This window comes from Halyomorpha halys, unplaced genomic scaffold (genome assembly GCF_000696795.3).
Source record: "Halyomorpha halys isolate HHAL.00 unplaced genomic scaffold, Hhal_1.1 Scaffold85.1, whole genome shotgun sequence".
Classification (NCBI taxonomy): domain Eukaryota; kingdom Metazoa; phylum Arthropoda; class Insecta; order Hemiptera; family Pentatomidae; genus Halyomorpha; species Halyomorpha halys.
In genome coordinates this window covers 647,711-659,672 of record NW_027112611.1, presented here as the reverse complement: position 1 = coordinate 659,672, position 11,962 = coordinate 647,711, and the positions used below count along the sequence as shown (strand labels likewise).

Sequence of the window (11,962 nt, the reverse complement as noted above, 5' to 3'; positions counted from 1 at the left end):
CTAACCCAGTCGGCTTCACGGTAATTAAATCTCTCCGTCGTCGGTTCAGGGCTTCTCCCTTGGATCTCGTATATAACCGGCCGGTGATCAGATGTGATGAAATCCGTCACAGTGCACCCCGTGACCCGATGTGGCTGTCTGGTCAGAAGGAGGTATATTGTTGATGTCGATCCGGTCCCAAGATGGCGGAAAGTATGAGTGCCTGGATGGATTACCGTTAAGGCGGTTTTGACCAATTGTCTCCCCGCTAGGTTCGCATTGGAGTTATGCCACAGGGTGTGTCTAGCGTTAAAATCTCCCACTATGCAATGGTTGGTTTTGGCCCCACAGGTGTCAATGATTTGCCGTAGCTCTCTCACCGACTCTCTAGGACGCCGGTTAATCCCCGTGATGTGGGTGGGTTGGTGCATCCGCACTTGAATCGTGAGATGACTTATCCGGACGTCCTGGATGTTCATAGGTGGCGGCATCTTCACACGAATTGGCCACTTTGCAAAGCTCTAGTAGATCTAAGCTGGTGATCCATGAAGTCTTTCGACGTGAACGAGTCTACTTGCATAACACCATCGGGAACATTTGTGGTAAGCCTTTTCACAGCTCTGGCTGGATGTCGGCCGTACTTAGTGGAAGACAAACGTCACAAGAGTATATGACCTCCTAGGACGGCCTCCTCATTAGCCCCGGAAGTAACGACGATTGAGGGCTATTAGTGTCTCCTTTAGACCCCTATGATTCATTTTCCCGTAGTGGTACGCCTTTTGTCGCTCCGCGTCCCGAAGGGTTCCCACCATTATGGTACAGTGGACGAATGATCTATCGACACTAATCGAGCCGTTTGATATTTCTCCGGATCTCCACAGATCGGGTTAGAAGTATTTTGATTGGAGAAGTTTGTCGGGGGGGTACGGTCAGCAAAGAACAACATAAATTTTTAAAAAAAATTATTTATTTTATGCCGACGTTTCGACCTGAGTTTCAGGTCTTCATCAGGGCTATAGAACAAAAGAGATAACAACAATATTTAGATAAACATAAAATTGAAAAGGAATAGTATACAAACAACTTTGGAATTATACAAAATATTGAATTGAATCATAAATGATAAAAAATTTATAATTGATAATGGAATATTAAAAAAAAAATTATTGATAATCGTGGAATTAGATGGCAGTTGATTGAAAACAGTGAAAGATGAAATATAGTATCATGGAGGTAAGAAGATATGTATAATATAAAATATGCAAGTAGACTACTTCTATATCTTCTTATATGTCTAGCTATTTATGTACCTACATTATATGTTATCTTCTTATATGTCTACCTATTTACGTACTTATATTATCTGTTATCTTGTTATATGTCTAGCTATTTATGTACCTATATTATCTGTTATCTTGTTATATGTCTAGCTATTTACGTACCTACATTATCTGTTATCTTCTTATATGTCTAGCTATTTATGTACCTACATTATCTGTTATCTTTTTATATGTCAAGCTATTCACATATAAGTGTTCACATTTGGAGCTTAAATCTATCGGAATTAAATTAAAATATAAATTGTTTATAAAATGCTGATATTATTTATGAAATACTGATTGATATCATTTCTATTTCCAGGACAGCTGCCTAATTCGTCTAATTTGTTGATATAGTGAGTTCCAGTTTGAATACTAAAGACAACTCCCCATATTTTCTTTAATAATTTCATCTTCACCAAGTTTTTCAATTCTTTTATTCACTAAATTATAAATGAATCAAACAGAAGAACATAACACAAATTCAACTCTCATCAAAAATACCTATGACTTTCTGCAAAATGGAGACAAAAACATTAAATACAGTCCAAAAGAAGATATAGTCCTACTGCTGGGTAACACTGGATCTGGAAAGAGCACCCTGACTCAGTATATTTCTGGTTACGCACACACACTCATATCTCAAGAAGTAGAAGAAGGTACAGGTGAGTACGTGATTGTTGACACACACAAAAAAATTAGTAGCAAATCCACTATTGTTTCTCAAACAATTTATCCTGAATTAATAAATGATGCTAAAACAAAGACACTTTATTACGACTGCCCAGGGTTCAATGATACAAGAAGTGCGACAAATGAGATAGCTGCTACATATTTGATTAAAAAAGTAATCGATTCCACTAGATCTGTGAAAATGGTTTTCGTAGTAAGCCATCATTCGGTTTCCCGAGGAGCTGACAGGCAGGACTTGATTCTTATGTTGCAACACGCAACAGATTTCATAAAGCAAATCGAAAAGTATAAGAACAGTATAGCCCTTGTAGTCACCAAAGTAGAAAACAGATATGTCGGCAACAAGATAGTGTCAGATGAAAAAGTTATTAGAGCTATAGGCCACTACTTAGAGCAGGCGAAGCGAGACATAGACCAGCAACCAGAGATGGTGAGCCCTGACAGCAAAGAGAAAGTTTTGTCACTCTTGGACGTCTTCCTGAGTAAAGGGAGAAATGAACATTACACAAGAATAGGAATTTTTCGAAAGCCCAATAAAGCTGGACTACTAAGTGATAAACAACTGATGAAGGAAGGTATAATACCATTACAAAACTTAATAACCAAAAGTATTCGATACGTAGAAGTAAGTGATAAAGATTTTGGATACACAGTTTCAGCAAAATCCAAAATCCATATCAATGGATTAGTGGAAGAAATAAACAAAACTATTGTGAAAGAAATAGTTAACATGGGAAAAGAAGTGGAAAAATTTTGCATTGGACAAGAAGAAAAAGTCTCAGATCTAGAATATTTAATTTCATTATTTCAAACACTATCTACATCCTTCTTAAAGATGCTGAACAATGATGTAACTACTGAAAATTTTATAAGAGAAATTGACATCAATAGTAAATATTTTAAAATTGGAATACCTGATTATCAAATCGAAACATTAGAGAGAGAAGGAGATTTTATCAATTTTCTTAATCTTGTCAGCAATCAATCAGAAAAAAGCAATAAACCATCGCTATTGGCTACAGATATTTCAAAACTGACGGAGTATCTCAATGACTCATATTCATTTTACAGTTTTATGAATAGTTTGTACAAAAGGTTATCAACATATGATATACAAAAAAACCTAAACAACTACAGCACAATATATGTAAACTCATTAGAGGACTTCTACGACAGCCCTCTCCTAAATGAAATAACGGACCTATTCAAAAAATACAATGGTATTACGAAAATAAAACTAGACAAACCTAAGTTTAAATTATTGAACAGATTGTTGGACCAGACCTTGAGATATCAAATTGAACAGGTCAGTCCTCAAAGCGATAAAATCGTAGTGAAAGGTGTGAATATCAAGCTGAGTGATTATAGTAAACTCTTGAGGAACCAAAACATAAAATTCCTGGAAGTTTATGCACTACACAAAGTGTTCATAGACACCAGCTTAGTTTTAACTGGCAGGGAGATACAAATGGCTATTGTAGCCCCAGTGTGGGAAGTCGTAGGAAGTCAAAGTATAATATTAGATGGAAAGCCAGGTAGCGATCATGATCCTCAGAAGGCTAGAAATGGTAAATGGAATGAGGAGTGCAAGAGTAGCGAGTGTGGCGATGACGGCAAACCTGGCTCACCTGGGGGGCCTGCTGGTAATCTTATAGGAATAGGAAAACACTTTGCCAATGAGGAAAATTTGGAGATCTCAGCTAACGGGGGGAACGGTGGTAGGGGGCAGGATGGAGGCGATGGTTCAGACGGGAGTAGCGATTGGTATATGAGAGACATAAATAGAAGTGGTGGCAATGGTGGGAGAGGTGGTATTGGTGGTTACGGAGGGTCTGAAGGAAGTATAAACATCATTAAAGTTGGAACAGAATCTGGTAGGGTTAAGGTAAGAAAAACTTCTAAAAGTGGAAATGTTGGAGAAAGTGGAGATGGTGGTAGTGGAGGGAACGGAGGAAGGTACTGCAAACTTGGAATAGAGTTTTTTATTTTTATTCCTTATCTTACTGTTGTCGACCAAAACAAATGGGCTGAGAAAGGGTTGCAGGGACAAAGTGGGGCAGTCGAAAAAGGAAGGAAAGACACATGGCACTTAATAAAGTTAAATGTTAAGGATATCATAAAAGAATTTGAAAGCTATGTACTGAGCAATAATAAGAATAATTTACATAAAACACTCTTAATAACATTCCTTGATGAAATTAATAAACATCTTCACACACCTAATACACAGGATACTTTTGATGAATCAAGAAATATTTCTATGAATACAATATACACAGCAGGGTACAAGAATGTCGCAGCAGGGTACAAGAATGTCGCAGCAGGGTACAAGAATGTCGCAGCAGGATGCATGACACTTGTAGCAGGTTGCAAGAATTTAGCTCTAGATTACTGGAATAACATAGCTAATGATTCATAAAACAATAAATATTTTGTATATTACAAAGAGGTTCGACACTAAAATACTCTTAGGTGCTGGGATTTACATAATCAGATTTTCTAGATCTCTTGCCAATTTTTTTTTGTCTTTTTAAATTCTAATAAGTGTAAAAAAAAAAATTAAAAATTCTCATTTCTCATGACAAGCATCTCGCTATTATGTGTTGAGAAATGGCAACACAAGGATATTTGGCTACTGCTTTTGTACAATTCGTAAATAAAGCTAAATTAAAGTGAGTTTTGAGGGGCCCGAAATAAGTGAAAATCTGTTCGGGAAAGGTCTGGTGAATAGGGTGGGTTGGGGATCACATCTCAGCTAAATTCCAATAATTTCTGCCGGGTCTGCAAAGACACGTGAGGACGGGCGTTATCGTGATGGGAAACTATGCCTTTGCGATTAGCCAATACTGGACACTTTAGCATACTGCAGAATTAATGGTCTGGTTGGGCGGGAGGAGTTCAAAATAAAGGACACCTTTCCAATCCCAACAAACGCACAGCATAACCATTTTTGGATTTGGATTCGTTAACGGCGGGTCACTTCGTTTTCCCAGGACATTTTCCTCACAATATTATTTTGCAGAACCCACTTTTAATCTCCAGTTATCAATCTCTTTAAAACTAGATCATTAAAATTGCGTTTCAGGAGGAATTCAGGAGGGAATCGATAATGGATATGCGGTCCAATGAATTCTTTTCCGTCAAATTGAGAGGAACCCATATATCACTTCGAGAAATAAATCCCATAGCCCCCAAATGACACTTGCATGAGATATTTTAATCGTTTCTGCGATATCCGGTGTCGTAGAGTGAGGGTTGTCTGTGAACAATGCTTGAATTTGGTCATCACCAACAGTTGAAGGACGACCCGAGGGCTTTGCATCTACCAAGTCAAAATTTCAGGTTCTGAACCGAGCACTTACGGACGGTGCTTTCTTCTATAAGGCATCATCGCTATACACACTGCAAATTTCATTAACCGTCTGTGCAGCAGATTTTCCTTTTCGGGAATAAAAAATCATTAAATGACAAAAATTAATTTTTTTCTCTCCCATTTTGAGCGAGCAAAATACCACTTACAGATAAGGAATCTCGGTTGAAACTGTTGCATAATAGCACCTTAACTGATCTTTTTTTAGAATATGCAAACATTATTGACCAAGTAAACATGATTTTATAAACATGGAGATGATTAAATTGAAATATTGAAAAACGCTACGAACTTATTTTACAACCCAATATTATAACCATAGATTGTTCATTAACCTCATATACAATCATTACGTATTCATGATCTTTAGCTTAACATGTTAAAGCGTGTTAAATGGAAAAATATTCCCTTCTTTTACCGTGTTAAACTGATATAACATGTAACATGTCTGAGAGTCTGTTACTAGGTCTGTTAAATGGAGAATGACGTCATGAAACAGACCAACTGAGCTTGTCACCGTTTTATTTGTTGTCGTGTTAGGTTCTTACTCGTAGTTTGTGTTTTTTTTCTTTTGTTTTGTGTTTTGGACTTTTTAAAAAATACAATGAGTAGCCAAACTGTTACACTTCTACTTTTCACTCAATTTAAGCATGTTGTAATAAATTGCTGTAATCAAAACTTAGAAGTAAACAATAACAGGAAGTTTTGGAAGGAAAGGTTATAAAACAATTTGCTCAGAAAATCTGCTAGGAGTTCTTAAGAAGTTAACATGACTTTAAATAGGGCTCCTCACAATGCTATGTTCATAACATATAACATGACTTCAAATAGAGCTGCTCACAATGCTATAATTATAACATTTAACATGACTTTCAATAGGGCTCCTCACAATGCTATGCTCATAACATTTAACATGACTTCAAATAGAGCTGCTCACAATGCTATAATTATAACATTTAACATGACTTTCAATAGGGCTGCTCACAATCCTATAGTTATAACATTTAACATGACTTTAAATAGGGCTGCTCACAATCCTATAGTTATAGCATTTAACATGACTTTGAAGGTTCTCAATCCTATAGTTATAACATTTAACATGGTAAAACATTTTACATTTAACACAATATCATTAATACCCTTTATGTTATGACTTTCATGTTACTCTTAACCAAGTCAGGTAACATTTGACTTTTGCAATAAGTTCTCACAAACCAAATTACATCCATTTGTTTTTACATATGACCTACAGATTTTATAAAATTAAAAAAAAATTACAATTCCATTAAGGTAAAAGCATTTAGAAATCTAAACACAATATTTTTAGTTACATATATCTTTATTCTCTTTTAGGAAGTTTCGAGGAAACTGTGTCCCTCTCTTCGACATTATATAATCTACTGATTTTTTTTTTTAAACAACACATTTAATATCTCATGATAAAAAGTATCTGCATAAGTAATTAAATTTAAATTTATAACAAAAACAATGTTTATTCAATGACTTAAGACTGTCAAAATTGTTTTTGGTATAAATTAAAAAATTTATTTTAACAAAACATAAGTTTTAAGTCATAATATTTGTAAAGAGCAATTATGCTGTTCTAAAAAATTATTAAAGGGCTGCAGTCAGAGGGGGGAGGCTACTTACCCCTTCTCTCCCTCCATTCTCAGCCTATGGAAGGTGAAAAGAGAACTATTTATAAACATACATATTGTTATGTGTTTTTTTTTATATTATATTCAACAATAATAATAATACTTTTATTTCATTATCAAGTTTATGTGCATCTATATTTGTCTTGATATTAAAGTACTATTTTTATATGTATGTGAGTCTATCCTGTATAGATTAAATAAAAATATGTATGTGTAGTTACTTTTAAAGTGTGATTTATATTATAGTTACTATGGAACATTATATAGATTGTCAATTTATGTCATGCTTTTATTTATCGTTATATTAAAGGTTGCTATGGTAACATTGCCATTAATAAATGCATAAGACTACAAGTTTTTATTACTTCCATATTTATACATAAAATTGTAACTTAATGATTTGGATTTATTATTAATTTATTTCATATATACATTTATTATTTATAACAAAAACAACTATAATTTAAGAGATAAAAATAAAGATTAAATGCCATCAGATAAAATATTTATAATTGTCATAAAATACTTGGTTATTGAGATCTTGATTGAAGTTTATTGATGTTTGAAATGATTCCTTCCAATAATTCTTCTTAATTATTTTCTGATTCATAAGTTCACTTAAATATTTTTGGTTCGAACATTATCACAGTTATGAGGTGTAGATAGATGACCGAAGACTTTGGATAAGGTGGTCAGGAGATGCGTTTAGTAAAAAAATAAATAAATAAACAAAAAATTATTTATTCATGCTGACGTTTCGACCGATGTTTCAGGGGTCCTAGCTAGAATTGTGTAGGACCCCTTTGCTACAAGCTCCCTGATGAAGACCTGAAACTCGAAGGACGAATCGTCGGCATGAATAAATAATTTTTTGTTTATTTATATTCTTTTTGCTGTCCGCAACCCCCAACCATATTCACAATTATTTGATCATGATCATACACTTTAAATAGTTGACTGTTTAATTATTACTGTCTATATTATCGTATTTGACATTTAGTGAGTTAGTAATCATTGAAAAACATCTTGCACTTATTTTTAACTGCAAATGATTTTCTTTTATATATATATATTGTTTGCCTACTTTTAATATTTTCTTTAATTTTCTAATACTGATTACTTTAAAATCATTTTCAAATGTAAATATCTGTAGCTCCTATTTCGGGAAAAATGTGAAAAATCGATTTTATAAAAGAGCTATGCCCTTCACAGACACACACACCCATACAAACCATTTTGCAAAACTAGTTTTTCTGGACTCAGGGGTCTAAAGACTACTAATAAACAAAAACCAAGCATAATATTGTACACTTTATTTAACTAACATATAAAATGATGATAATAACAGCAGTCACACTTACTTAACATAATAATAATAATGATGATGATGATATAATGTAGCAAGAACATGTTAATCTAATAACTAGTCTCTAGTTCAATATTGGGTAGCTAGCCTTTGTAGCAATACCACAGTTGTTATTCCTGTTCCTCGCCATTTTGATGTAGCCATCCATACCCCAACCTGTACCCCAGGAGTTCTTCACCAACCAGTAGTCCTCGCCGTTTTGGGTGCCGTAACCAACTATAAGTACATAGTGGTTCACATTGGTAGAGCTACAGGATGGTTCGTAGTAGATCCCTGTTGAGCAAATAATAAAACTAAATTTTAGTGGGAATATAGGAGCAAATATATATCTTTTGTGATATGACGATGATCTATATAGTCACACGTGCATGGAGGTATAATAATATACTTGCCTGAGCGGTAGCTCTTGAAGGAAAGGTGACTTCCGTCGATACCTGCGGCTATTGGTCCAAAACTGGAAACTGCAGACGCTAGACTCTTCTCATCACCGCTGACGACATTTTTGAATGAATATATAGTGGCTCCAACAGTTGTGCTGTTATATTTGCAAGAAATCGATTCCTGCAGAATCATAAAGTTAATATCATTCATAATTCATTAAAGTAAATCAACTATGATAAAATGAATCTTTTAATACCTCCCCTATGTAGGGATAGGACGCTGCAGTGTCGATTCCTTTATTGTCGATGACATATTGAAAAGCATTGTTTGCACTTCCACCAGTGCAGCCAGTGTTTCCCTGTTTCTTGGAACAGTCCACCAAGTTCTGCGCACTGAGAGGAACAAGCTTGTTGGTTTTCTTGAAAAGTGCACCTTCGATAGAGCCGACCTGAGGTTAACAAAATCGAAACATGTATCGATTAATTATTAGCTAGTGTTTCCAGTAATGCACAGCGTTATAAAAACTTACAGCAGAGAAGGCCCAAGAAGAATGACATTCCAGTTCGTTTTGTACAGGAGTGACGGCCCCTTCATCGATCCAATTTACACCGTTTGGCAACTCTTCAAGATTTACGGTAGCAAAAGCATATGCACTTACCTCTGGTTTAGAACCGTAGATATACTTTTTGAATTCTGTCAAAGTCTATAAAATATAAATCAAATATCAGTGAGGTAGTTATGAATGACCAGATATACAGGTTGTGCTGGAATAAAGATCAGTAATTGAGGGTACCAAACATTCAGTCCACCGATCTCACTTATCAATCTGAATCCGTTCTCCAGGTTTAATGTTTTATGGGATTTTCTTTTATTATACAATATTGCCTGTGTATTTGGATCATCTGCTTAATTCTTCCATTTTCATAAATAGGAGCTGTTATACTTGATTCTATTAGATGTGTGAGTTAAATAGGAAAGGGAAAGGCAGGGGCCTTCAAAACTGCCTTCGGCTCAGAACCCTGACATGAAATATGGAGATTACATCTAGGAAAGGGAATTTCGGAAAACCTTTCTGAAGCAATCAAATCCTAAAGGGATAGCGTGTATAAGTGAATGTGAATCCCAACAGTTATTCTTGGAATAATGTGTGAACCACAGGGATAGCTTTAGTCCGTTATTGTTTATTGTCTTCATGGATGAAATCGACAAAATATGCAGAACAAATAGCGGGCTTGCCTATCAGTTTAATATAACTTTTTGGATTTTTAATACATTGTACTCCTATCAAAGGTTCAGAAAATGAAATTGCTTTCAATTGAAGCGAGGTACAAAGTCCCCCCTCCTCCCGTACTCTTAAACTTTTCTCCTTATTTAGATAAACATCAATACAGTGTAAACTTGTAGTTTTTCTTTTTTCTAATATACTTTAAGGAAATTGAGGTATAAATGCCAACATTTTCCTAATCCTTGAAGTTCCTAATAAGATCAAAAATAGATAATATAAAAACAAAATCGAAATATGCGACTTTGACGGTACTGATATTTTCCTACAAATTGGTTCCTATCTTTCCTACATGTTAGTTCTATCTAGGAAATTCATCTTATATATTTTTATATAGTATATATAATTTTGAAATTGATGGAAAACTTTCTTCAGTTTATGTAGATAAATTTGTTAATTATAGGGGGGAAAATAGATTGAAAATGCATTAAAAAAATATATCTAAAACGGATTGATATATGAACGTGAACGCGGTGGGGCTGGGTGTGGTTTTAACACACTGTATCTCCCTCAATTACTGACAGTTATTCCTGAAATACTGTGTACAATGTTAAAGGAATATTTGATGCTTACCAAATCTGAAAACTTATTTATTCCAAGTTGGTACGTCTTATTATTCCTTTCAAAAATATTATTATGTGATATTATGATGCCTCGATTATCAAAAAATATATTTTTCCTTAGTTGCTCTTCTTCATTTGTTGCGTATTTTTTCCCATATTTTATCTAACAAAACAGTTAAATGTAGGATTAGATAATGATTTTGGAGATTTCCTGCTTATAATTTATATAGTTATATATAGTGTGGTAATAGAGTAGTACTGAGTAGTGTTATGCTGCTGCAACAAGTTACCTTGTAATCGTTCCATTGCTGTTCCACGCTTGGACTTGACTGCTCACCAAACGCCGACTAGACCATGCTCAGTGCGGTAATAAAAAGAAATGATAGCTTCATCTTGAATCTGAAAAAATATTAATAATATTTATTGTTATTTATATCTGTATTTGTAACAGTGACTTTGGATTACACGAGTGCAGGAATAACCAAGGAGCACAAATAGCTAAGGCAACAAGGGCTCCTTTGGCCCCGCCTCTGGTGCACAGACACACACCTACCTCGTTGGAGAGCCGCTGCTGAATTAGTTCGCTGTCGACGTCGCTTGCTATTTATGTACGATGGCTTCTTGATATGAACAGGAAAACTTGAGGCCATCATGTCAGATCAAAAATAATTTTTAATTTGCTTTTCCTTGTTATGTTATCACATGTTAACCCTTAACCTAACTATCCTTAAGGATATGTTACTTCTTTGTTTTTCATTGGCTTACGTGAGGCTGTTCTTTGAGTGTCATAAAGTTTTTTATTACTACCGAAGAAATTTCATAATGTTGGGAAACTCCCTCAATTTACAATAAGAGCAAATAAGGCCTAAACTTGAGTTTGTATCTTAAAAATACATGGTCCCCTTAGCTGACTTTTAACTTAAGTTATTTGTATAATTTAAACTTAAGTTATTTTTACCTGTCCTATGAAGTAGATTATTATTTTTTTTTTTTTTTACTCATCTATACTACTGTGTTTGTTCCATGTATATTACTATGTTTATATGTCCCATCTACATCACTGTGTATGTTTCATGTTTCATGCATTGTAACACATATTTCATTTCTTTAGTGCCCACTGTATATTTTTTCTTTCACACATTTCATTATGTTAATTTAAATTGTTTTCATTATTTTTAAATATTTTATCATGTTAATTCAATTACTGATTATTTATATTTTCTTTTGCGCCTTTCTATTATGTTTATTCCTTTATTTATATAAATACTGTCTGTTTTTTAATAATTTTTATCATCCATTTTGTATAATTGTTACTTTTACAATAATATATCTTGTCTTCTATTATTATTTA

General features: G+C 34.2%; 2 protein-coding genes across 2 annotated transcripts in view; one reads left to right on the top strand and one right to left on the bottom strand.

The window, feature by feature from the left end:
* LOC106677055 (uncharacterized) overlaps nt 1–8,607 on the top strand; it is a 19,640-nt gene extending 11,033 nt beyond the window's left edge. Inside the window, exon 2 of the mRNA XM_014414741.2 lies at nt 1,621–8,607. Within this exon, the coding sequence (XP_014270227.1) occupies nt 1,753–4,410 (2,658 nt within the window). The 5' untranslated portion in view covers nt 1,621–1,752 and the 3' untranslated portion in view covers nt 4,411–8,607. The remainder of the gene's footprint in view (nt 1–1,620) is intronic.
* LOC106677046 (digestive cysteine proteinase 1) overlaps nt 8,318–11,962 on the bottom strand; it is a 5,483-nt gene continuing 1,838 nt past the window's right edge. Inside the window, exons 2-7 of the mRNA XM_067050403.1 lie at nt 10,902–10,958; nt 10,622–10,774; nt 9,296–9,469; nt 9,023–9,214; nt 8,778–8,946; nt 8,318–8,658 (exon numbers count right to left, since the gene is read on the bottom strand). Coding sequence (XP_066906504.1) covers nt 8,450–8,658; nt 8,778–8,946; nt 9,023–9,214; nt 9,296–9,469; nt 10,622–10,774; nt 10,902–10,958 — 954 coding nt within the window. The 3' untranslated portion in view covers nt 8,318–8,449. The remainder of the gene's footprint in view (nt 8,659–8,777; nt 8,947–9,022; nt 9,215–9,295; nt 9,470–10,621; nt 10,775–10,901; nt 10,959–11,962) is intronic.